This window comes from Anomalospiza imberbis, chromosome 2 (assembly GCF_031753505.1).
Source record: "Anomalospiza imberbis isolate Cuckoo-Finch-1a 21T00152 chromosome 2, ASM3175350v1, whole genome shotgun sequence".
Classification (NCBI taxonomy): Eukaryota; Metazoa; Chordata; class Aves; order Passeriformes; family Viduidae; genus Anomalospiza; species Anomalospiza imberbis.
Genome location: NC_089682.1, coordinates 61,859,894 through 61,887,606, shown reverse-complemented (window position 1 = coordinate 61,887,606; position 27,713 = coordinate 61,859,894). Strand labels below are relative to the sequence as shown.

Below are 27,713 nucleotides of genomic sequence, written 5' to 3'. Positions count from 1 at the left end.
GGAGGAAAGGAGGAAAGGAGGAAAGGAGGAAAGGAGGAAAGAAAGAAAGAAAGAAAGAAAGAAAGAAAGAAAGAAAGAAAGAAAGAAAGAAAGAAAGAAAGAAAGAAAATTAAAGGAAGGATGGAAAGAACATGAAAGAAAAGAAAAAGAAAAGAAAAGAAAAGAAAAGAAAAGAAAAGAAAAGAAAAGAAAAGAAAAGAAAAGAAAAGAAAAGAAAAGAAAAGAAAAGAAAAGAAAAGAAAAGAAAATGAAAGAAATGAAAAAAGGAAGGAAGCTAGAAAGAAAAGAAAATGAAAGAAAGAGAGAAAGAAGGAAAGTAAGAAAGAAAAAAGAAATAGAAAATAAGGAAAGAAAAGGAAATGAAAGAAAGAAAAAATAAAGAAAACAGTGAAAGAAAAAAGATAAAAAGAAAGAAAGAAGGAAAGAAAGAAAGAAGGAAAGAAAGAAGGAAAGAAAGAAAGAAAGAAGGAAAGAAAGAAGGAAAGAAAGAAAGGATAATTAAAGGAAGGAAGGGAGGAAAGAAAATGAAAGAAGGAAAGAAAAGAAAATGAAAGGAAGGAAGGAAGATAGAAAATAAGAAAAGAAAATGAAAGAAAGAGAGAAAGAAGTCAAGAAAGAAGGAAAGAAGGAAAAGAAAGAGAAAAGAAAGAAAGAAAGAAAAGAAAAAGAAAGAAAGAAAACAGTGAATGAAAAAAAAGAGAAAGAAAGAAAGAAGGAAAGAGAGAAAGAAGGAAGGAAGGGAGGGAGGAAGGAAGGGAGAAAGAAAAGAAAATGAAAGGAAGGAAGGAAGATAGAAGGAAAGAAAAAGTACAAAAAAGAAAGAAAGGAAGAAAGAAAGGAAGGAAAGAAAGAAAAGAAAGAAGGGAAGAAGGGAAGAAAAGAAAATGGAAGAAAGAAAAGAAAGAAAAGAAAGAAAGGAAGGAAGGAAGAAAGAAAATAAAATGAAAATGAAAGAGTGAAAGAAGGAAAGAAGGATAGATGGAAGGATGGAAGAAAGAAAGAAGTGAAAGAAAAGAAAAGAAAAGAAAAGAAAAAAGAAAAGAAAAGAAAAGAAAAGAAAAGAAAAGAAAAGAAAAGAAAAGAAAAGAAAAGAAAAGAAAAGAAAAGAAAAGAAAAGAAAAGAAAAGAAAAGAAAAGAAAAGAAAAGAAAAGAAAAGAAAAGAAAAGAAAAGAAGGAAGGAAGGAAGGAAGGAAGGAAGGAAGGAAGGAAGGTTGGTTCACCACATCTCTTCAGTTCAGAGATGTGTCTAATACAGCAATTTGAATATTAGCTATTCTCTCCCAATTCTCTTCATAATCAATGAACTGAATGGGAACTCTTGCAGTTATCTGACCTCTGCTAAGAATCTCCTTCAGAAAAAAACGTCTGACACACAAAAAAATTCACGCTTACCCTATAAAATCAAACTTTCCTCTGCTGATTGCGAGGATAAGTCTAAATTATTAACTCTATGCTAAAAGTAGCATATTTTCACCTCTATATCAGAACTGTAGGAAAAGAAAGAATTAACAAGACTATGTGAAGAGGCAGAAGGGCAGATTGAACAAGGTCACAGAGGCAGGTCAATTTTAAGAGACAGACATGACACACTCTGCTAAATCAAATAGTCCTTTAGGAAAGCTGATCTCTAGATTGTCAGATGAACCAGTGGAAAAATTTTCTACGCTCCATAGATCAGTTTCCTTTCCAGTCTTCGAGATTAATCCAGAACAGCATTTACTGGAAGCATGAACCTTAAGTGATTCTTATGATGACCTTAAAAATAAACAAAATCAATGCCTTCTAGCATATTATTTTGATCTGAAGACTTGGATTTCGTTTCTTAACAAGCAAAGTCAGAGTAAGTTCTATACATACTCCTCAGCCTAGACTAAGTTCTATAGATACTCCTCAGCCTAGACTTAATGGAGTATATCTTAGCTTCCTGCACACCCAAGCTGCTTTTCCATGGGAGCATATACATATTAAAGGAGATGGTTTTTTAAGTTTCATCCCAGCATGAGGCCAAAATACAGGATATGAATGGACATTGCACTGAAATTATCAGGGTCTTCAGTAAAGACCTATGCTTTCACAAAATATTCATTATTCTGTTTATCCATATTTCATTCCATCTGCAAGAATGAACTACACAGTAACTCAAAACTATATATTTCTTTTATGAAAGTTGAAATGTCTTCCCTCTAAAGGAATACAGTGAAATTCAGCCTTGAAATTAAATTCTTGCAAGTCTAACTGTAAAGGAAACCTTTGAAGTTATTAGTATCTCCCAAAGGCTTTTCTTTCATCTGTTTTTTACCCTAAGTTGTACAGCAGGAGAATAAGGAAAAGGCTGTGGTATATGGCAACATGGTGCTTCAGATTTATCACTTTGGGTTTCTTTGTTCCTCTCCACGACTTCTAGTCCAGCAGCAAACAGGATAGTTTTTAACTGGTATGGGACAAAGACTGAAGAAAATGGAGGTTCTCTCCATTTTAGTTTTAAGTCAGCAATCTCAGCATTAATCACAGGAACAATTTATTTGATATCCGTATTCACCCTCAAGATCTCACTGACATCTGCCATATTTCCTTCTACCCAAATCGTTCCTACAGTATCTCTGCAGATCAGTCATAACCTTACAACGTTCTCATTCACGATGGAACTCACATTATCAAGTGTCAGTCACACAAAAATGAAGCTTCAATTCAGTCTACTCATCTATAATCTTTCTATACTAACTGAAGACAAAAATGAATTTTCAAGGCATGACGTGTTCCATCCTGAATTCTGCAAACCGCGTTTTTTCCCTTTTAGTACAGCAGGATGCAAATGTGTGTATCTTTGCTTAATTGCCTGCATCCATGCCCAGACTGTGATTTCATATGCAAGACCCCTCCCATCTTGTCATCAGCATGCTTTTCTGGGCATTGCCTGAAAAAGAGGTTTACGTGGGCTACAGGCTTAGTTCGTGAAACTCTCAGAAGACTCTAGGGGAGCTCTGTGCCTTTGAAAGTGCACCACAGTGGGCATGTTCCTGCTCCCACAGAGTACCCCAAGCCAGGAAAAGGACTGCATAAGTGTGCTGACTGCTAGTTCTACGATACTGTTTGTCAGCACAACAGTAAGATCCTGCTTAGCTAAAAAAGTCCTGGATCTTGCCATGCATATTTTGGCATGCAGGTCAGGGGATGTTATTAATCACTAAGCAGAGGGAGAGCAGATGTGAAGTATTTTGGGCAACTTATGGTACAAAGACTTGAACAAGTAATTTAATCTAAAACACAGATTCTAAGGAAAGAAAAAACAAATAAATATGCCAGAGGAAAACCAGATAAGGTTATTTCCCTGAGACACTAAGTGTGTGTGCTCTTTCTCTGGAGGTGGTGTAAGTGCAATTCAGAAAAGCCTCCTCTGATCTTGGACTAGGTATTCTTGATTCTGAGGTAGGTCTAGATCCACATTTCTGTCAACATTGCAAAGAGTGAATACTATCCTTTTTCAAATTAAACAAAACCTGTTTGGTTTTTTGCTGTTTCTGAATACAAATTAAGGTCTAATTCTGTTTACATTTTTAAGTTTTCTCTAAAATTTTTTCTACAGTAAAGATTTGTCAGCAAAGCTTTGAAACAGTTGAATTTTGCAACACTGCTGAATCTTAACAATATTAGTTAGCATTAAAGCATTCTTTATAGATTTCCAAATCTCTGGTATATTATAATGACTTTCTGCTTTGGAAAGGGTTATAAAGTTTTCAAAGTAGGATCTGAGAACGCACTTGTTTTCAAAGAATGTCCTTCAGTTTTTAGTTAGTGTTTCACTCTCTTAGCTTCTGTCTCTAATGTTTTCAAAATCAATTCCTAGGCAGTGAAATCTTGTGCCCAAGTTTCAAGGTAACTTTGCAACACTTTTATGACATAACACTCTGCTTTTGGAAATACTTCAGGAAAACTCCTCCCATGTGAGAAGGGAGGGATTATAAGCGTCCACCTATGAAGTTCAGAACTCTGTTCTTCTTGTAAAGATCATTTTTCAAAAGAAGTGACTTCCTATAAAACCAAGCTCCTTTCCCAGGAGCCTAATTAAGAAGCAATTGCTCTTACCAGGCCTGAGGGCATCTTACTTTTAGCAAATTTAATGATGTTACATACTGGCAAGTTCAGGAGCATTTTGCAGGAAAAGCTGTGTTTGAACTCTTTCTAAGGCACCTTAGCAGTCTTAAGCACAGATCTTTCAGTATGCAATATACGGAGAAACTCTTTCATCTACACTGCAATTCAGAGTGCTACTTCCTTTACAGAAGAAAAAAGACAAACAATATTTGCCATGTAGAATTACTACCTAGTATCTTAAAAGAGGGGATTTTTCATTAGTTAAAAGAGTCATGTCAAAAGACTTCCAGTCTACATGACATCAGCATTAGGTTTGCACACAGCAGCCACAGAACACAAAATTCATAGTGTATAAATGATTTCTCTCTTCTGTTGGCAAATATGAAACTACAAAAATCAGAACAGTTATTTCTGATGAACAGAAAACTTCCTGGCTGGCATTCTGCCTTATTGCAGTATCAAAGTGCAGAACTGTGTAACAAAATAAGAAAATATGAAAATAATAATGTATGACCAAAGACATACATTTCAGTTTAAAGTGACTGTCCTTTTCCCAATGTAAGTGTGGTCTTAATTTACCTTAGGTATTGCCAGTATTTAAACTCCTAGTGAACCAGAATATTTTTCTCAAGGTTATACAAGCTTTAATTTATGTGTCCTGAAATTCCTATGTCATCTAGTTTCTATTAGCTTACTTAAGTATCCTCCATGTTCATTTAAATAATTTAATAAATTAAGGTGCCGTTATAAATGCTATTTGCATGAATGAAAATGTTGCATCTTGGTACATGGAAGTCCAGCCAGACTGCTTAAAAATGAAAAGAGCCAAAGCAGATGGAAAGTGAAATGAGTTTTCTTCAGTCCCTCAGAGGTATTAAAATTTAGAAGGTGGAAAAACTGGATATAATAAAACAAAGGACATAGCATCAGGGAGACCTGTGTGCTGCAAGAGGGAATGCCCTTAGCTGTGGTTCCTGTCTGGCCACAGTATGTGGGCTTGCTCCTCAGTTTGGAGCTGGGAGGACACCTTTTGTGGTCCTATTCAAGTTAAAGCTTATAGCCAGGCTTCACATACAAACTGAGGACTTGAAAAGTGCTCCCAGGACCTGTAAGCTGGACACAGACTCTAAGGCTCCCATGCAACTTGGGAGAAATGGACCAGGGCAGTAACAAACAAACGTGTGTGTTCCAAATGAGAGAAAAGTAAAAGGACAGAGACAAAAAAAAAATGACATACAAGTGTGGTATTACTGAAGAAGTAGAGATAGTTATATACAGAAAAGAGAAGTAGTTATATACAGAAACAGAGGTCCTAGGCTTTTTAGAGAATTCTTGGGTGATGTATTGCAGGAGAACATGCACAGATGTTTTAGTGCTTTGTGCAGGGCTGTATGTTTATAAAGCAAAGAATAACTCTTCTGGAGCCTGACTGTCTGTTTGCTTCATTTGCAGTTCTCCCTGAAGACAGAAAGTGTAAATTGTCCACAAGGCTGGAGAAAAATACATGCTAAAAGTAATGGGAAGTCTTAGAATATTCTTGAGTTCTTGGGTGGTGTTAGATCAGATCTGCAGGGAAAATCCATGGAATATTTTGTGTATAGCTGCCCTGGCTTTGCTCTAACTTCACACTGGAGTGAGACATGCCAATGTGCCAGCAAGTCCAGGTACAGGCAAAGACTTCAAGGAGGAGAAAGTGTCATAGCCAGCTCAAAGACAGGAGAAAGAAGGTTCAGGAACCGTCTGTGGTGGGACCCAAACAGAACTGTGTGCTGAAGGCAGCTCTACCAGGCTGGGTGGCACTGCAGAGAGAGCGAGCTTCTGGGCTATGGAACTTTTTTTCTACTGCCCATTTTCATCTATTACACATTCAAAACCCACTGACTTTAAGCTATCAGGAAGAAGCAAACACCTAGTGCACTGGTAATCCTCAGAACTGCACCATTCCATTTCTAAAAAAAGGTACCTTGTAATATTTTATGTGTTCTGTATTGCTCATGTAAGAGTATCACTATCATTTTATATATCTTAATTGCATTGCCTGCATTTTGCAAATGCCTAAGCTGAAGTTTAGAATTTCAAAACTTCTCAAAATGGCCATGTATTTGCACAGAACTTAAAAGGTTAAAACTGGAAAGATGGCAAAAATAGTGGCCACAGATTTTACATGAAAACTTGGAGACTATGTTTTTTAACTTATGAAACATAAAGCCTGGAAAACTTCAGAATAATCTGAAGCTCATGACCCTGCTTATTGAAGTATTCTTTAGTCATTATAGCATTGATAGTAAGGTTGAGAACATTTATTGGAGTACAAGTATGCACAAATACTTGTATTTGAGTACAAGATGTATTAGTTCTCAAGAGGGGACAGTCATGGCACTGAGAATGTACTGGTATTTTCTGTAAAATGAGTACAGATTTCTGCAACTTGAACTACCAGTACAGAAATGTAAAGCGATATTCTTAGAAAATGGGAGTTTAAAATTACGTTCCTAAAAGCATTATATCACAACCTAAATATAAACATTTTTCAAAATTGGTGAATATCAGTCTTGAATGATTGCAGGAAAGTCCAGATTTCCAATCATTTTTTAGTCTTGGGTCTTTACAATGAGCAAACATTAAGACTGTATTCAGTGTTAGGCATATAAAATCAGAAAATAAAGATCTAACATACTAAGTGTATCATGTTGCCAGGAATAAAAGCCCAAGAAAACTGCGTGTGGAACTGCTTAGAGAGAGTGCCAGTTTAGCCAAATAACAAACCCAAAAAGAAAGCAGGAATCCATACTATGAAATTGTGGATTCTGACTGTAAAATGAATATATGTAATTATATTGTCTTATATAAATAATCAATACAATTTCAATTAAAATGTTTACGATGAAGATGTATAGCAAAGAAATTCTGGCAGATGAACAAAGTTCATTTTCAAAAAGCATTTAGGAATCTCTGCTTAGGCAAGGAAAGTGGGACTTAGGACTTCAGAGAAACTGAAGTATAGTGTTAGAGAAAATCTGCAATGTTTTCAAGGACAAAATCTGCCCTGTTTAGAGAAAGGACAAAGAAACTAACACCTACAGGATCAGGCCTGTTTCTGCTCTGTTTGGCTCGACATTACCCAGCCATGCAGCCAAAAAAACATGCACAATAAATGCTGCCTTTACACAGTTAAAGGGTGCAAGAGGGAAATATTTCAGAAAGGAAACTGAGGAGAAAGGAGCTGAGAAACCAGGCCTACAAAGGCAGAAGGACTCAAGAAGAAACAAATATTGTAAATGAGCCAATGTCAAATACATATTACATGAAGGAGAAACAGAAGCTGTGGGAATCTTAAGCAGGGAAGATATCAGGCTGCAGAGTTAAGTTTAAATGCCAGGAGACATGGCTGCAGCATATCTAAATAGCTTACTTGATAAAGAGATGGCTTAACTGAAGCATCATTTCCCAGTACTTGTCTGATAAACAACAGGAACTCAGAGGCAGAGAAAAACAGGTCAAAACAGTCAGACCAACAAGTACATATTTTACCCAAAGTCACAGTTTTCAAAATGTACTGAGATATCTCTCCCATGACTTCTGCTCCTGGAGTCCATGCATGTCCCCAAACACCAGCTTGCCAAGCATCCGCAGCTATACTGACCTGAACTGCACTCCCTGCTTGACTTTTTCTCCCACTCCTCAACTCCAAGCCAAATATAATTAGCTCTGATAGTCAGCAGCCCCAGTTTCCAAATGCATCACCAGATCTCAGTTCTTTCACCTCCTTGTTCTGTGATTATCATGAGCATGTCCTTCCTAATCTTTTCACCAAGGCTATATGTCAGCAGATTCTTTCCCAGGTTTCACTCTCAAAACCACAGATTCTTCTAGATTGCTAGAACTGTCACCCAGGCTCATGCCACCATGCATCTCAATTATGGCAATGTTCTCCCTCAGCCTGGACAAATGTAATCTGTCATTGCTGCTATCCATTCAAAATGCTGCTGTAAAATTCATCTTCTGAGCCCATCATCTGTCTGTGTAATTCTTATCTGTGCCTCCATCCATTGGATAAGCTTTCCCTACCTCATCAGTTATAGCTACTTACTTTAATTTCCAAGAAATTTCAAAGTCTAACTCATCACCCTTCAGCTCTCTCCAAGCATTTTCAGCCTGTATTCACGAGCTTATTATGCTTGCCCTCTATGTCTAATTAGTTAAATGTGAGGATCTTTGTTCTTTCTGTGCCATACTTCTCTATGAACATCCCTGGATGAATAGCATGAGACGAATGAAAATATTATGTTCATTGCCGGATTAGAAGCAATGAGGTTCTGAACACAAAATTCTGTAAGAGTAAAGCTGGGTAAAAATTTACAGCATGGAATTTATTTATTGTATTTTACTTAATTTTCTGTTTACAAAATGGTGGATTTGGTATTCAGATGCATCCACCAAATAATCTTTGCAAGTTATACTTACCATGCTGCTTAAAAACAAGCAAATTAAAAAATTTATGTATTTAGGTCACATGATAAATTTCTGTAGCCTAGTTACACAAGTATATCTTTGAGGTGGGCTGGGTACAAATAGTGGTGCTTAAGTATCTAAAATTCACTACCTGACAGTAACTTGTAAAATCATAATTGTAGTAGTGGTGATCATTCCTATGCACAAGTAGGAATGATATTCTTAGTGTTCTCACAGGACTCAACCAACCTTCTTCACAATCAGATCATAGAGTTTTGCATACTTTATATCCTATTCCCATGCAAACATAATTTTCAACAAAGGATATTTTGAATGCTTCAAAACAGCTGAAATTAATCACCTGGGAACACAGTGAGTACACCCATGTGAACACACAGCATGTGAAGCAGGGTCACTAGGTATCCTCCTGACTCTGGGTTAGAAGTTCCTCAAGTCCTGTTCTTGAAGCTGGGTCATAATCCAGTGCAGCAACATCAGATTAATACAAACTGAGATCACACTCACCATCTTTTCTGACAGCACCACCACAACAGTTTTCAAATTAGGGCTAGTACCTTCCACTGCATTCACGTTCCAAGATGGCCTTTGGCTTCTGAGCATTACTAAAATAAATCCCTAAACCAGGAGCCCAAAACTTCTTTATTGGTACAACAAGTGTACTTGTTTACTTTGGTAAACTGCCCTACCAACCTTTAGCTATACCATTTTCAGTTCTATCTGAGGTATATACTGTAGCTTTTCAGCCATGATTACTATTTAGGTGGATAGTAATTATTTTTCATTTCCTTCTAAAGTGCATTAAAGGCTGGAAATGAAAGGAGCAGGACATTTTTGAGACCTTTTTCTCTACAGCTTATCAACAAATACTATATTAAATATTTGAAAACTGTTAGTTTGCAAACCTCAGGCATGTAATAAGGTCAATATATAATTTTACAACCACATCTCTTTTCTCTTGTGCATTAACATACAAAAAGAGACTTCCTCTATGTCTTCTATCACAAAATTAAAGGCATTCCATATACAAAACAGTCTGTAGGTTTCACAGGATAATTACACTGCTAATATCTTCAGTGCATTTATTAAATTCTACCTCCCCCTTTTTTCTCTCAAATACATACTGGACACCAAATCCATTTAAGAGAAATGAAGATGAGTTCTCTAATAGGACCAACACGTGTAACATTTCCTTTGGAGCATGGCACACCAGCGCCATGTCCCATTCATTACATTTACTATGCATAGACATCTGCTGTCCTCTTCCTGTTTTTCAGTGGAAGTTCCTTATAATAACTTTTTTTAGTGAATGCTCTGCTCCTTATGGAAAATTTTAGTTCTTGCAAGGGAAAGATAAATGCCTAGACCCTAAACCATTCAAGTTGAAAGTGAGGGCCTCCCAGGAGCTGCAGCCTGGGTTAGGATTCATCACTGTGCGCTTCTTCATTGTTAGAATGCTGTGGCTGATGTCTCATCTAAAGGAAACCAGGCTATAATACAGGAGATGTGTATTTCTATAAGAAAGTGGGAATATGAGGCCTATATTCCCATGGGAGTACCATGATGATAGTTTCATAATGAAGCATTTGAGTTTCAATGGTCATATTTCATATCTGGGGTTTTTTTACACATAAAATATTGCCTTCATATTTTTCTGTGGAAGGTCTGCAATTTAGGAAGAAAGCTACTGGGATTTTTTCTGCCTTCATTTCAGTTATCTTTTGCTAGGTTAGGACTTGAGCTGTTACCTTGTAGATGTCAAGGAATCCACACTGGTGGTCGAAGCGTGTGTAGAGCTCGTTGAGCATGCTGATGACCTGCATGGGTGTGCACTGAGCACAGATGGCAGTGAAGCCAACAATGTCCGAGAAGAGCATGGTGACATCATCAAACTTCCTGGCCTGAACCTGCTGCCCCTGCCACAGCTGCTGAGCAACCTCTTCAGGAAAAATAGAAATAAGGAGATCTACTGTCTTCTTTTTCTCCTCTTCCAGGGCTTGGTGTGTACATTCTAGCGTTGCCTTCAGCTTATCCATTCGTTTTTTCAAGCCATCCTGTGCCTTTGCTTGCTCCCCAACCAATATGACATCACGAGTAGCATCATGGATAGGTATGTCCGAAAGATGGAGGCCTCGGCCCATCAGCTCATCCAGCTTGTCCACACAGGGGGAACCCAGAAACAATATCGAGTTTGATTCTGGCACATGAATCATTTGTCCTTTAATTTCCATCACCTGTAAAACAAAAAAAAAAAAAAACTAGTTCAGACAAGGGGAAAAGTCAGCTTATAGATGTGGATCCTCATTCTACTTTCTCTGTCTTTTCAGCTAAAACAATTAACTGTAGCCTTTTATACAGAAGCCTCTTGCACTTAACTACTCAAGTAATGAGACTCACAGTCTGCTCACCAAATTGAGTCAGGAAATAACCTAAATTGACACAAAAGTATTCCCAAATCAGATGCGGGAATTTATTTGTACCCAATTAAATAAGAAAGCAATAATATATATTCTCAGAGTGACATCTAAATAATGCTCCTGGAATGTACCTGGACTTACAAGCAAATTTTAGAGTTGTTCTTTCTCTGTTACTTAGCTATAAATTACAAAAAGCAAAAAAGTGAAGAGAAATTGCAACTGTCTGAAAGCAGGTTAGTGAAATGAAGTGCCTTCTGATCTTTTTCTGCAAAATATCTAATACAAGTCAATTGTGACAATTTTATAGAGGAATCAAATAAAAATAGATGCAAAAAATAGCTCAAAATTAACAAATGTCATGGAAATATACTAGTCCTGTTTCCTGTTTTCCTTCTCATACATGCAGCAGAGTTGAAGGCTGACACTCAGTTAGAATCTGCAGATTTCTTGGTAATAGAGCTTCATCCAATTTGTGTCTGTGGAATAGCAGAAGGTACAGGAGGGAAGGAGCATCAGGTGGTTCATCACTCCGGTTTATAGCTTTTGCATTTGCCTGTTAGATGGCTGGATGTTTTGAGCACTGTCCAAGGGTTGGTATGACTGAGGCCATGCATTGTTACCTCTGGCTCCATGACAGCAGTCAGGCACAAAACTACCAGACTGAAATTGACACTGAAAACTAAACTAAATCAGACAAAGCTGTATCTCTTTGTAAATACAGCCTGCCATAGCCTCTGTCATGAAAAAGAACCCCATTAATGTTTATATTCCAGGAGTGCACAAAGACCATGGCAATACTGTGCTAGGTGATCTAAAATACCCACAGACCTTACCCTGAGGATCTCATACTCAATACAGGCACAACACACAAACCTTGTGCACCTAAGCAGTATTAGGCACCATCATGCCTTGTATCTGTGTCTTCTATTCCACATAATATCTTGAAATGAAAAGGCCTCCTCCAGTCACCATTTTTTCATCATGTAGGCATTAGCTTGCTGTTACATGATTCACTTGTCAATTAATCCTCCTTCCATCCATAATCCTACCAAGCAAAATGGAAAAACCTCCATCGGGGAATCCAGAGGTGTCTGTAATAATGATGTGATTTAAGTGTCCAGTGGTCTGAAAACTCCTGCTGAGGTGACAGGTAATCCTACATGGTACTTACATGTATGGGGGAGATTTTAGGAAGCTCCTCTTTCTATCAGTTCTATTTTTACATCAGGTAATACGCCATCGTTGGAGACTCTATGGCAACATGGGGATTGAGACTATCCTGTCCCTATTGCACTGTGCCTTCTCTGCTAGCAACCTAACATTCAGCTTCTGATGTCAGCCAGAGAACTCAGCAAGTGAAAATAAATGCAAGTCATTAAAACTGTCAAATTTTCTAATTTATGTTCCTGCACACCTACTAATATTTACATTCCTAAGCCTTGCTTCCTCAGCTTCACTCTGGGACATTCATCTCTGTGAGAAAGCTAGTCAGCTAACTACATGAGCTGATTTAATGCTCCATGGCTAAGTGTTCTTTTGCTACTTTTGAAACATGGCTCCCTGGGAAATAGGATGCTTTCTTCATGCATGCAGCCTCATGCTTTCAAAAAGGCACACACAAAAAAAATTGTTTTAACTCTGAAGTACAAGTTGCCAAATATGAAATACATGGTACAGGATTTCTAAATTCTCTTTCTATTTTGTTCCCCTGCGCTGGAGAGTTTTCTGTTTGTAGAATTTCACTCTAGTGCAAAATAAAAGTATCTCATATTATCACTTGCCTCTTCCATCTCCAGGTGAAAACAGGATGTTTTCAGCTCAGCTCAGGAGAGTGTGACCACAGACCCTGGCTGAGCCAGCCTGGCCTGAGCTGCTTATCAGCAAAGCAAGGCACCTGCCTTGGAGGTGTGTTTCTCCTGTTAACCTGCTGTGAGACTAGAAGAAAATCAATGCATCCCCCTGTGCTCCAGCTTCGCCTCTGTCAATTCGAGGTGTTAAACTCTTTGATGTGATCGCTGTCTGTGTTAATATATTGTGCCAACCTTCCCCAGCTGGACTTTTCTCAGGAAACACTGACTGTGTAAATAATGTACTAAACAGGCACTCTGGAGTCCTCTGTTTTGCTTCTGGGTACCCTCAGGCAAATTATCAATCCTGACTTCATATTTAGCCTTTCAGCACAGCAGGAACAATGCTATTGACCACCCTGTAACACGCTTTGAGACTTACGTGCAAAAAGCAATAAAGACAGACCACCCAGTAAAATGCCTAACTAATAATAATCAAGTGACCTGTCCCCTGCTTCAACAAGGTTGAGTGTTTCCAGAGCGTTTTGAGAAACTTTTGCAAAGATATTCTCCCTACATGACTGATTAGCTTCCTAAAACTATCAAAGGTTCAGTGATATTTCAGCTTTATCCCCTAAATTATCACGTGTTCTCCTTAACAGGAATTGTTGATGTTGATGTTTCCTATCACTTCTTTCATGTTACATTAGTGATTCTGTCATCCTGCTCTCTCTTGATGACTGATGGATGTTTTAGAAAATGGCCTGCAAGTCTCTTCAAGTTGCCAAATCAGGGAAAAGGACAGCAGAAAAAAAACTGCCCCAGCTTTCCTGGGGAGAAACACTCAGGTCTTGTAAAGAACAACAGTAGAGAAGAGTTAAGACTGCATCACTTTTATCAGCTTTGCAAAGCCCTCTCCTTTCCAAAGAAGTTTCAGAGATGATTCAGACACTTTCTAGCAGACTTCAGTCTGCAACTGTGATCCAGGATGACTTCCATCTCTTTTCTTTGATTTCTTGTGCTTCTTATATTCTTTTTATCTTAAAATATAGCTGATGTTATAGGATATCAGCTTTGCCTGAAGCTTGACATAGTAAGTCACACTTCTGGGCACCTCCCCAAAGCTGGACAGCTTTACACCTGGAACATAAGTCTACAGGCAATCAGGGTGGCATCATCCATCTTTCTTGTAAGTAGGAAAAGATAGAATCATTTCTGTCAGCAGTTGTATTTCATTACTGCTATATTTCATTGACTTCCTCTCTCTTTAATTATATTTTTACTGAATAAAATGAGAATAATTCTACCATTTTCAGAAGTCATTCTCCTGATTTACAGTGGTGCAAGAGAACATTTTGAAAAGAGCAATTATATATCATATTTTACAGTCTTATGTTGCGGTGAAATGACAGTGCAGCCTAAGTAGCTCCAGGATGAAAACCAAAAAATCTATCGCTAAATTTTACTTCCACCACAAACCCACTGCAAAGAAAGGGAGCAAAAAGTTCCTGATTCTAAGGAACTCTTTCAGCCTCTCTCCCCAAAGACCCAGCTTGGAAGTACTGACAGATTCTAAAGCTGCTTTTCGAGAACATGGGGAGTCTCCTACTGAGCAGTGCACCACCAACTACTTCATTAGGTACACAATATCCAACCCTCTGCACACCCTCTGCATACTCTGGATGAAAGCCACCCTATGACCAAAAAAACTTATGAATCAAATGCCAAATCCACTGCCTAATCTTCCAGGAAAAGCACAGAGAAAAGCTTCACCGGTTGCACTGAGAGGGGATACCGCATTGTGCAAAGATGTGTGTTTTGGAATAGTGACTGAGAGAAAGTGTACACATCTTCTCAAAAAAGATTAAGGAAATGCGGGATGGTATCCCTGAGAAATAACTGGAGGGTTAAAAAGGATTTTCTTTCTAATTGGCCAGACCTTGTCTGCAGCCTCTGCAATCCACAAATTTCATTTCAATCAAAGGAGCTTCTCCTTTGATTTTGATCAGTGCATAAACCCTCCCAAACTCTGATTATAGTATTCTTTTAATTAGTTTTATTTACTGGGATTAGGTCAGAAACTTACAGTGCTAGGCCACCCTTTCATACACAGTTATACATCCCTGCTTGATTTCATATAATGGACAAATTCAGTAAGAGAAAACAAAGCTGCTTCCTTATCAGGCTCATAGTTATTTAGAGGATGGAAAGACTGGCACAAAATCAGCTTGAACCTGAACACCATCACCATCATCACTTCCAGGTACAAAGAGTATAGGGTGACTTTCAGAAAGGCAGTCCAACTGCTAACCTAAATTTTAAAACAATTGGACTTCTCTGAATGTCCTATATGATACATGGCAGCATCTGAGAAACATTAACAGCAAGGTAATTCATAACATTTGAGCAGTTAGAAGCTATGGGGATTTTGTGAACACTGGGCAAGGCAACAGTACACTTGCATAAAGAAATGTAATGACTTTGTTGCTATGCTTCCATGACACATCTAGAAGGGCTGAAAGTATGACGGGCAACACTGGAATTAAAAAAAAAATCTCTTAAATTTGAAAAATGGGCTAAAGCTGGAATTTAAAACAAGGGCAATAAATATATTTAGATAGAAATAATCAAATGCAAAAAGTACAGGCAGGCTAACTGTTCCTAAGAAGATGGCCCAGAGTGCACAGAGTGGAACAAATGAATGTAAGCCAACATGTCATGCTGTCATTTAGAAAGAAAACACTATATAGGACTATGTAAACAAAAATAACAGCTTGCAAAACACAGGAAATAATCCTTATGCTTTGACTACCAATTTTCAGACCCCAGAAGGGCAAATCTGTTCCTTTTAAAGTATAACAAAGAGGTGGATCGATTGGAGAGTCTGGTGAAAAGTACTGAAGGCAATGAAAGGTCTAAAAAATATAACCTACAAAAAAAATTTGAAAACATTTGATGGTTTACCCCAAAGAAGAAAAATCTGAGGGTGGGCCTATGAAAAAAAACCACTTAGTGCCAATGTAAAGAGGTCAAACTCTTCTACAAATCCTGTGGAAAAAGTTTGCAGGAAAGGCCCTGGTGATCCAGGTGGGCACCAAACTGAACATGATCCTGCAATGAGTGAGTGCTTGTATCAAAGGCTAGAAGTACTCTGGGCTCTGTTAGGAGGAGTGTTGCAGCTGGTGGAGGGAAGTAATCCTTCCCTTCTGCTCAGAACTGGTGAGGCCACACCTGGAGTACCATGTCCAGTTCTGGGATCCGCAGTACAGGACACACGTGGACATGCTGGAGAGCATCCAGGAAAGGTCAACAAAGATGATAGGAACCTGGGACATCTTCCCTATGAAGAAAGGCTGAGAGAGCTGGGACTCTGTTTAACCTGGAGATGAGAAGGTTCAGGATGATCTTATCCATGTACATAAGTACCTGAAGGGATCAGGGATGACAGAGCAAGACTCTCTCCAGTGGTGCCCAGGACCAGTGGCCACAGACATAAAAACTACCCAAAGGAGGCTCCCTCTGAATATCAGAGAACACTTCTTTTTATATAGGGTGACCAAACACTGCTACAGGCTGCCTACAGAGATTGTGGAGTTTCCATCCTTGAGGACACTCAAAAGCCACATGGATGTGCTGCTGGGAAACTGATTCTAAGTTACTCTGCTTGAGCCGAGAGTTGAACCAGATGACCTCCAGAGGTTCCTTCCAACCTCAGTCTATGAAATGAACAAAAAGTAAAAGGCTCAAATTGGAAAAAAATAGTTTAATGTGGGATATTCTTGTATTCACAGGGAGAATGAGAATGAAAACTTCATTGGTGAGGAGTGGGACTATGGTGAGGAGTTAGATTATGCATTAGATTTGTGAGAACTGTCAAAGGTGATCAGTCTGTCTGGAAAGCAGAGGAATGAACCAGTGACTTAACAGAAATCTGGGGGAAACAGGCAGGGGAGAGATAGTAGGGTATCATTTTGCATTCAAACAAAAACTACACAAGTTACTTCTGGGATAATTAATGTAGTGTCAGCGTGGAATTCATTGCTGCAGTAAATTTATGACTCTTTCTACAGGCAACAACAGAAACAGGTGCTTCTGGAAAGCTAGAAAGTTGTGTGATCTATGTGAGACAACTAAGTCATGCCCCATGTGTAGAAATACTTACAGGTCTCTGTTATGAAGGGAGCACAAGGCTTGGACATACATGCCTGTACTGGTTAAGTCTACCTCCTATCAGAATAAACTTAATTCATAGCAGTGAATGTACTGCTGTGCATTGAAAGATACCTAAATGCCAATATGTTAAGTACATTAAGGGCAATACGAGTTCTCTATTGGTCTAACAGATTTCTATTTTAAATGCTCCAAACCACAATAAAATGAAGACTTGGTAAGCCTGTAAAATTAGTGCTGCTCTGTGGCTGGCTGACTAATAGATAGGCAAAGCATGACTTTGACTCTTAAGACAGAAAAAAAAGCTATTAAAACCTCTCCAATACTCCTGCTCTGCTTGTAGAGTGGGGTAAGTCAGAGCCACAGCCAGGAGAACTAGCTGCAGAGAAAGATTCACAAAAATAGGAAAAAATCATATTCTAATGAAATCCTTATTTGCTATTTTTTCTGTAGACAAAAGTAACAAAATACCATCTTCCATTACACCCATGTTTTATTTAAAAAGCAACCTAAGAGAAATACATATCATCTCCACAGAAATGAAAAATAACTTTTCAGACGATGCCTGATAAAATTGAATAAACTAGATAAGGTTTGCTCAGCACAACTCAGGATATGCTTGGCTTCTTGTGAAATTGTAACTCTCAGCATTTGCTTACAAGTTTGTATTTCCAGCTCACTGCATTGTCAAAAGAATATTATTCCACACAGAAGCAAAGTGACTGTTAAAAATTTCTCGTTATTTATAGTAAACCCTGTAGTGTTTCATAACGTGCAACAGTCGTCAGAGCAAAGTGACTAAATGTAACATTTTCTGTATGTCATAGATACCTCACAAACCCAGACTGGTAGCAAAAATATTGTACCTTTAAGAAATCCAAAATTTTGGTGGGAATACATTCATTTTCTATAATGTAAAACAGAGAGAAAATCATAATGAGAGAAACATTAATACCTTTCAGTTGTAAACTTGGACTTCTAAAATAATTTCTTGGTATGAAAAGAGTAAGCGAGGCAGATTAAAAGCAAACAAATTAGGATTAGATAGGATCTGCTCCACAAGAAGCATCGGTATGCATGACATATCAAAAGCATGGAGCGACCTGTAAGGACATGTGAAAGGGGAAAAGGGGAAGAGGTAAAGGAGATTACTCTATCCTTAACACATTAGTCTGCCAAACCAACTAGAGAAACAAATGGCAACAGTGGATTCCACCTGAAAAGGGTCACGACGATTTACAGTTTATCTTTTCTTGCTTCAAGACACAGAAATGGCTTTTAAGAAGGTACTCCTGACTGCTACTTGGCTAAGTCCAAGATAAATCTAGCCTCATGGAATAACAATGGGAAAAGGATTCCTTTAAAGGAACATCTATCTTCACAAGACAGCAAAGAGTCAGAATTCAACCCCATGTGCTCCTTGGTCAGCTTCCCTTACAGACGCTCTCAAGCAGAGGAGTGGGTGAACTCAACACAGCAGACAGGCAGAAGATGGCACGCGTAACACCAGACAGTTGCTAAAACAAGAAGAAACTGACCAGTGTTTCCAACAGAATTTCAAAATCCCTTTGAACATCAACACACTGAGAACAAATTGAATGTTTTTTCCATGAATAAATATCTTCATATACTTAAACACGACCTGTGTGAGTCCCAAAGGCACCACTGGCCTGGCAGTCCCTGTCCAGTCCCCCAGGACACCCCTGGCCCTGCCCAGGGTGCTGCACTTCATGTTGACCTTGGGCCATCAGTCCTGCCTCAGGGATGCTCTCACAGACCTGCCCTGCCCTGCCTGCCCACAGGCCCATCCAAGGGCCTGAGTTCCAGCCCAGTATCAGTGTTTCCCCATCCCCAAACCCAGGGAGGTGCCAGTGCTAGTGCTGGCTGCCCCCAGATTCCCAGTCTGGGTGCCTGGAACACGTCCTGGCTGCCAAGGTGCTGCCCCTCCACCCTGCGGACTCCCACAGCTCCTGGCACTCAGGGGGCCCTGGCCCCTGATAGCATCCAGAAAACATTTTACCTAAAACGCCTATCAATCAACGAGCATCTGGACAATGGTCTTGGCCATATGGTTTAGTTGTAGGTAGTCCTGTGAGAAGCAGAGAGTAGGACTTGAGGACCCTTATGTGTCCCTTTCAACTCATTATTCTATGATTTTGTGGTGTTCATTTTACTGCTAAATCTATTTCATCCCCTAAGATTGTTTTCAGGTTGCACACACCTTAATTAGCATGCTAGAGTTTTACCTTTCAACAATACATGTCTCTGCTACCTTATTAAAAGCCAGGATACTCTGTGTAAATATCCAGTTGCCCATCTTACTCCAACAACACGGAGTTACAAATCTGGCAGTATCAGTGTTAAAAAAGTCTGCTTTGGTCAGGAGCAGAGGAATGGAAACAATTTTCAGAGACATGCTCATTTGTTTAGAATCACAGAATCATAGAACGGCTGAAGCTGAAAGGGGCAGTAAAGATCGTCAAGTTCCAACCCCTCCCCACCACAGGCAGGGACATCTTCCTCTAGACAATCTTATTAATCCAGCCTAACCTTAGAGAATTCCAGGTATGGGGCATCCACAGACACTCTGGGCAACAAGCTCAAGATCTGTGGACTGTGAAAGTGGTGGTAGCAATAAGCATGCTCCAAGCCACACACCTGCATTAATTTCGTATTTCAACCAAAGCAAAATGCATTTTTGTACTTATACCACCACAGTTTAATTACAACAGATCAATCAAAGTATAAGGGAAATGTCCCATATTTAATATTCTCTATGAAAGAGACTAATTTCCAATTAATTTTTGTTAAACATATGGTTAAAAATAAATGCTATATATATTTACATAATGAAATCTCTAATTATATCATGCCTGTGAAAATCTTTATAATGACAAATATTATGTGTCAGTTTGTTAAAGACAGATATTTTTAATTTATTTCTGTCAATGTCAACCAAGCAAAATTATGGAGGAATGGGTGAGTACACTGAAGGGAGTGGAGATGTTGCCATTTTTCACAGATTTTGGATTAGTTTCTACTGTCTTCAGCCCAAGATTTGTGCGGGTGCATGAATCACCCTTTCACCAAATCCTTCCAGTAGCAGTCTTCACCTCCTAACAAGAGCTTCTCCTTTGAATGAGATCTGTCCCAGCTGCCTGAGATGACCTACTAGCAGAAAGTAGTCATATTACTCATGTGATATTTCTTGCTAAGTGCTTTTCTTTCTCAGATTCAGGCTCACTTGTTTCTTGGTGGAAATTGGGTCTTAGCAAAAAGCAGTGAAATGGTTAAATAAGTGCATATGTTTATTAATGAAAACGGTAGGCAAGGAGCAACAGAAGCAGCATTACCCTTTGATCTGTGAGAACAGATATATATAGCAACCATTAGGAGATATGACATTTCACCAACAACCGAGGTATCTTAAAATTCCTGTGATTAAAAGATCTCTTAGCCCATGCACTAGCTAGCTTGCAGAATTTTTCACCTTTAGGACTTACAGAATTTGACTCTTTCCCTAATTCATCTTAAGTATATAAATCTGCTCAAAACTCCTGCCAGCACCACACCAAGGAAGCTGATGAGAATTGGAGTCCTCTGTTGGTATTTTTACTTTGCTTTGATTTTTATTACCCCAAATATCAAGTACTTTTGCAGCTTTGATAAAAGACTCTATCATTAGAATTTGATATTGGGATTAATCAATTCTGGTCTCCTGTTGCAGTATAAATTTTCAGAACATGAAGAGAAGAAAATTCTTCTTTCCCCCATCCAATAATTCTTAAGTTAGATATAATAAGAAAGATCAAGTCTACCTCTCACTGAAGTCACTGTAAATATATCAAGCTGATTTTAGTGAGAACTTCACCAGGCCTTTAAAATTATATTTTCTCTATATTTCTTAAAAAGGTTGAATTTCTTTTAGTGTGTTCAACATAATCCACCACATCATTAGGACACCTTTCATCCATAACCTGCTGTAAGCAGCATATTTGAGAGGTACCAGTAAAAGACAGTCTCCTTGTGGAATCTCTTACACATTGTGTTAATGAATTTGGGAAGAATGCATTGTGCTGGTTTAGTAGCCTCAGGTTAAGGGTGTCATTTTCCACAAAGTACTTATTTTACAACCCATCAAGAAATGAAAAGCAAATGAAAACATAATGCCTTTAACTTAAGTATAAATAGGACATAGTGTGAGAAGGAACAGTCACATGTAGAGAATATTCACATTTCTGTGCACATTAAAGTATCTGTTTAGATTCTATTTTCTTCACTGCACCTAACTGATTTTTCCTTGATACGGTAGTAAAGGAAAATTTTTTTAAAGTTGAAGGTGATATTTTGAAGCCAAAACATGGTTAGTCTCTACTGCTTTGACTTTTCTAGCACAAATTGAAGAAAGCAGCTAAGCAAGTTGCTGCTCCCCATTGCTGCATGGGGGCCACCAAAGCCTGGAGGGAGCACGGTGGGATGGGGCAAGTGTGAGTGTGGATGGAATTGGGAGACCCAGCCTTTACAGCGAAGAAGGACAACAGAAGTGATCAGTCTAAAAATACTGAGAACTGCTGCCCCACAAAGCTCTCCACTCAGCTTGCGGATTCCTGTCCCTGGATAGCTCAGGGGAGCTTTGCACAGCTTCTCAGGACTGTCTGTAGGTAGGCAGATCACAAGCCAGCCAGCCCCAGAAATCACAGGGCTGCCCTAGAAGCTGCCTCAGCTAAAGCACCCAGCCGAGGAGCAGAAAATATTTGCTCAGGCACAGAATGATGCTAACACAGCCACCTTGCTTTTGGAACATGGCCAGCTTCCCCAGGATGGCTGAGAGGCTGAGTGGAGCTAATGAAAAGCTGTCTGTACACATATCCACAGGATCAACTCTAACCAATTCATAACCAATGCAAATACGGACCTGCAGCTAATTTGGAGATGTGAATTCCCTGAAGAACAGCGCATTTGATGAGCCTCTCCATTTTCAGCATTTTGACTCCTACAATTCTTTTGAGTATTAAAGCCTTTAAGCCTAAAATCTGTATTTCAAAAGTCAGTTTTAAGACCTAGATGGCTTTCAAAATTTCACACTTCAGATATTTACACCCCTTGCAAGAGTCTGAAGGAAGGGAAGAGGCAGGGAATTCAAGATTCAAGGGATTCAATTCCTAGTTAAGCCCAGGAAGAAGCAGCAGGGAAGGTTTTAATATTTGGGTATACTTACCATTATCCTACTCTGATTTGATTAGTAATAAATTAAACTAATTTCCCCAAGCCAAGCCTGTTTTGGCCCTGGCAGTAACTGATGAGTGATCTCTCCCTGTCCTTATCTTGACCCACAACTTTGTCTCCCCTGTGCAGCTGAGGAGGGAGCTCTGCCTAAAATCTCCCATGAACATGGTCCCATGAGAAGAGCCATAAAGAAAACATTCTTTTTGTGGAAATTAGTCCACCTTATTTTCTTCAGGTTTTACCTGTAAATCTGCAGCCTTTTCAGCTAAAACTGTGGGCTAAGTTTTATTGAGCATCTGTAATACATGTGTCCTCATTAGCTGTTCTGCATTTTCATTTATTTGGGTTCCCGTGGCCTGTCATTGACTCCTGTGCTTCATTTACAAGCACAGGCTCTCATAAATGCTCTCTTCCTTCTGCATAAGTCAGGATCTACTTGGATTTAACAAGCATAAGAACTGGTGTAGTCACACACAGCTGTGTGTTACATGGAAATTATTTTGCACTGATACCAGATACTGCTAGAGTGCTGTAATATCCTATAACATGTAGATTTTTCCTACACATTTACACTGGAAATCCTCTATTCTCTGAACATTAGCAGTTTATGTTTCATAGTAATCAAATTAACACAAACACAAAATCAAGGAATCCCTCCCTAGTTTTCATATATAACTTGCAATATTTGGCTAGACATGGTGTCCTTCAGAATGCTTAATTTTTGTAATTGCATTTATTTTTCATAAAATTTTAATAAAGTATTAAGACTATAGAGAACAATTAAAGGAATATTAAATGTTATTGCATTATCAGGCTGAGGATTCTATGAAATAAAACACTGGTTGATGTACTGAGAATACAGAATATTGGACTTCTCAAGTGTGAGCATATGATTTATTTATAAAGTTAAAATAAGTTAAACTAATTCTCTCAAATACTCTATTCTTGCACAATATTCCATAATAATAATAAATTTTTAAAAAGACAGTAAAATTTAGCACTCCTTAATCACACTGCAACAGTCTTTTGATTTAAATCAATGGCATTATTCACAGATCAGTTGGTTTCTTAAAAATAAAAAACTATTCTTATATCTGTCAAGGAAATGAGAGAAAATGATGATGATTACCCAGCTTCAGGTAAGAAGAAATGACACAGAAAAGCAGACTGATGATTGCCTATTTCTGTGTTAAGACACAACTTTTCTCACGAGATCGTATGAGATCTTTTGTTTAAACAAATTTTCCAATTGCTTTCAAAGCACATGGCTCTCCAGAAGGGATGCTCTTGAGCTAGAGCAATGAAAAGACCTCCTCTGAAGTCATTTGGAATTAATGGGGAGGCTGTTTTTGAGAGCAGCACACTCTAGGACACACAGTCACAGAGAAATGGAAAATCCCTCCTTTCTCAAATGATCAAAATATGCTCACCTTTTATTGCAGTGCACACAACATTCTAGGTCATATCTACCAATACATACAAGTGTATGTTGCATCAGTGGAAATGAATGGAAAGTCTGGCACAAACAAGTCCCTGATGACATTTGTGATTTGTCAGTCATAGCTAAACAGTGTAACTAGCCACTTTCCCCAGTTTCTTCCCACACATGTTTGTGAAAGCAAATAACATCCTTTGCTCAACAGGCAAGAAAATAAGATATTGTTTATGAAAAGTCATTATGATATTTTAGTGACTTGTGAAAAGATGGAAGAATTAAACTTATTTCTTTCCTTTCCGCTTTGGTTGATGGCCCCTCAGTCAGTTGAAAACACCATTGTATTTCACACACAATGACCTTACTGAAGTATGTTAAATGATCACAGATTACTAAGGCATTTCAATTGCTTTGAAGCCCCCAGAGTAAAAATCCTGACACAGTGAAATAAATGGATAAACAGCCAACTTAACTATGCAGAGATATCCAATGCAGCTTTTTCCTATGCTCTGAAATTATATACTATTTGAACATGGATGACCATATATATAAAATACATTCTTTACTGATTGCAAAGGTTCACAACATCTTAATTCTCATATTTCACAAAAGCAGTTAATAATTCAAGTCAGGAGAAAAATGAAATCAAAGCTCATTCTGTAAAAGCTTTCCAGAGATCAGCTTCCATATGATGTCTTGCTCACTTCAAATCACCAGATGCCTAAATTCTGCAAAGATCAATCAAATCTCAGAGTTTTTCATGTGTGTAAATCAACAACATCAGGAAAACTGTCTTGGATTCACACAAGAAGAAATTACAACAACACTGCTGTCTCACAGTGCCTTAACATTTAATCTGTTATATCAGGACATTCTTGTTATAGAACTTAAAATTTCTGATTTTGTACTAAAATCAGATCACACAAGAAACGAAAAATTTTGGAGAAGCAAGACTGTTCCAAATGTTTTCGTTTCTAATAGAATAAATCTTCCAGAAATAAACCTAACAGTAAAATTAATCAGTGAAACAACCTGCAATTTTTTTCTTCTGGAGTGAGACTTCAAACTGGCAATATATCTGAGAAATTTATTTTAAACATTACTGTTTTTCATAGTTGGTGACAGTTTCATATTCAGAGCTGGTGTAGCCACACAGTTCCAATGAAGCTGATTTTAGCAAGCTCTTCAGTCACCCTTGAAAATAGTCCTTCCCTAAGGTAAGACTGGGAGATGCATCCTTAATAGCCACAGAAGACACTGACAGAAGCTGGTCAAAAACACCCTAGCAAAATATATTTTTGTGTCAGAAAATGATCATTCAAGGAAAGAGACATATTTCACAGGTATACATTACTTAAGCCAAACGATAAAACAAAATATGTATCCATGTGGACTCAACTTCAAAACTCCTTAATCTTAAAATGAGTAAATAAAGTGATAAAATAGAGAAGTTATGGTTTTATTGAAACAGGCAGGCACTCTCAATCAAAAAAGGCGGTAAGGTTGCAAAACTTGAAGGAATATCTCTTACTATAAACATATGAAGAAATTATATTTTCAGATATATCAATGCTATCAGATTTGGGACAAAAAGAATAGAAAAATCTCTGTCCTGATGCAACCCAGCAGATATCTAAGAATGCATTTTTAGATGAATAATGGGCATACCTTTCCACTGAATATTCATTATCAAACCTAGCTGGCATTTTGCTAACAGAGACTGATTCCTTTACTTAGACTACGTAATGCCAAAGTGATTTCCGCCTCTTTGTCTTCATTTTGACTTCTGTACACCTCCCCAGGTAGTATCAGGCCATATTTTTCTTAGTTAGACCAGCAAACACAACATGCTGTGTTTTCTCACGCTGATGCAGCTGTGCTGTTAGTCTCATTAAACAACCAATTCCAAGAACAGTCTGTATTTGGTAAACAGTATCAGCTTCACACATTTCCTGATTAGCCAGGCTCAATTACTTGCACAGAAGTAATGATTTACCTATGCTTATTCATATATCAACCCTGGAATAGAATGTGTTCTTTTCAAAAGGAAGTTAATAATGTACTTTTTCCTGGCATTGTGATAACACTACAATTACAGCACTAGATTGGCTGTGTTAGTCTAACCTATGGTCCAGCTATTCTCCTGCTCTCTGCCTGCTGTTGACCAACACCAGACAGTCCAGACTGAATCACCAGGGCTGCTGATCTACTTTGTGCCCAGGAGACATGTTTGCTTTTATGGGGGTTTTTCACGTGATTTTGGGGGTTTGCTTGGTTTTGCTGTTGTGTTGTGGGGCTTTTTTCCCCAAGAGCTACCTTAAAGAAGTCTAAGCAGCTGCTGCTTGAGGTGAGGAGGAAGAGATCAGGATGATCTCTTCAACTGACCTAGCTAGAATGCCAAATACCCCCACATGGGATGCTAACGACAAAGTCCCCCTGGGAGCTCAGAGTCAGGAAAAGCAGAACTTCTCTCCCATTTAAGCAGCTTTGCTGTGAGAAGTTCTCGGCTTTGTTTCAATGCAGATAATTTTTGGTGTTCTGTAATCTGTTTTTTACTTAGCCACTAATTCCTTTCTCTTTCTTATAAAAACAGACAGAAAACTCTTTGATGGGATGACTGTCATTAGTCTTTGTTCTACAGTGGGAGTAAAAAGTTTTAATGCCTCAGAGAACCTGGTTTCATCTCTTTGGTTACTGAATCTTCCAGGTGATCTAAGGCCAATTTCCAAGGATCTTCTCTCTCATCATACTTACAGGTAATCAACAACAATCTGCTATTTGTATCATCTGGAAAGAACATCTTTAATCTGGAAAGGGAGCTTGCTTTCCTAACACAGTTCAGACATCATACTTATCTCTACCCTACTTCAATTCTTGTTTTCCTTCTTTCATATCATCCAAAATAAATGGCAGCTCTTAAACCTAACAAAATAAGACTAAGAACTAAGTAAGAGTACAAGGCTACTTACTGTAATCTCTTAAAATTTTATTTTAACATTGTTTTTTTTTCCCTCTTCTTTATTTCTTCTCCTTAGTAAATTCTGTCTTTTGTCATAAACTTTGGCTAGTGATTTCAGGAAACATCATGTTCTCATTTTCAGTAGTATAAATGTAAAATAATTCCCACTGCAGTAATCCAGCTTATTCAAAATGTGCAGCAATATAATAAAGCAGTACTTGATTTACAGCTGCTTCCACAAATTGACAGTTTACTGGCATGAAACTTGATGCTATTTCATTTCTTCATGCAAAAGCCAAAACAAACAGCTTTTTTTCATAGGTTTCAAATTGATTTTCCTAAGTCATTCTTCATGGTAAGTAGTCCAATAAATATACATATATTTGAGAACTCTAACATTTTACAGGTTTCTGCTACTTCTTTCTAATTCCAACCACAGAACGTAAGAAATCCTTTAACTGGATGTATCAGAATCTAAAACACACAAGATCTGCTGAATCTATTGCATGTCTAGCCAGAGATTCTGTTTTGATGTACTCTAAATAAGTCTTATCTGTCTCTAAAAGAATACAAGCTTCTAAAAGAAATGTGCACTAGGAAAAAAATAAAACCACAGACAAACTAACAAAGTCAGGAAATTATCAAAATACTCAAAAGCTTCTGCCAACCAAGATTGGAATTTTTAAGAGAAATAAAATTATGGGACGAAAAATATCTTTCAAATACTTCACATTCAGCACCCATCATCACACCTGCATGTCTTAGTTCTAATACCCACTTTTTTTTAACATTGCCAAACACAACTGAGACGCAACATTGCCCACAGCATTGTGTCCCTTTAGTGGATTCAGGCTGCCTCAAAGCTATAACTTTTTTTATGATGGATCAGATTGTGATGTAGTGTTACATTATTAAATGTTCATAATAAGGTATATGAAAGAAAACAGTAGAAATGAAGTTTGCTTCATCCTTCCTCTTCCTCCACCCACTCATAAAGGGTGCAAAGACAGCCTTATTGATTTACAAAAAAGAAGAAGAACTTAGCAGAACATATTACTATAGTAAATATATTGAGAGTAAGTATTTTTGTGTTTCAAAGTCTATAAACTGCAATGTAGTTTGGGGTCAGTAAAGTTCATTTTCAGCAGGTATGAGT

The 27,713-nt window shown here is 38.1% G+C and overlaps 1 protein-coding gene across 1 annotated transcript in view; it reads right to left on the bottom strand.

The window, feature by feature from the left end:
- Window positions 1-27,713, bottom strand: part of GUCY1A2 (guanylate cyclase 1 soluble subunit alpha 2) — a 137,414-nt gene that overhangs the window by 51,666 nt on the left and 58,035 nt on the right. The window contains exon 5 of the mRNA XM_068181390.1: window positions 10,312-10,797. Coding sequence (XP_068037491.1) covers window positions 10,312-10,797 — 486 coding nt within the window. The remainder of the gene's footprint in view (window positions 1-10,311; window positions 10,798-27,713) is intronic.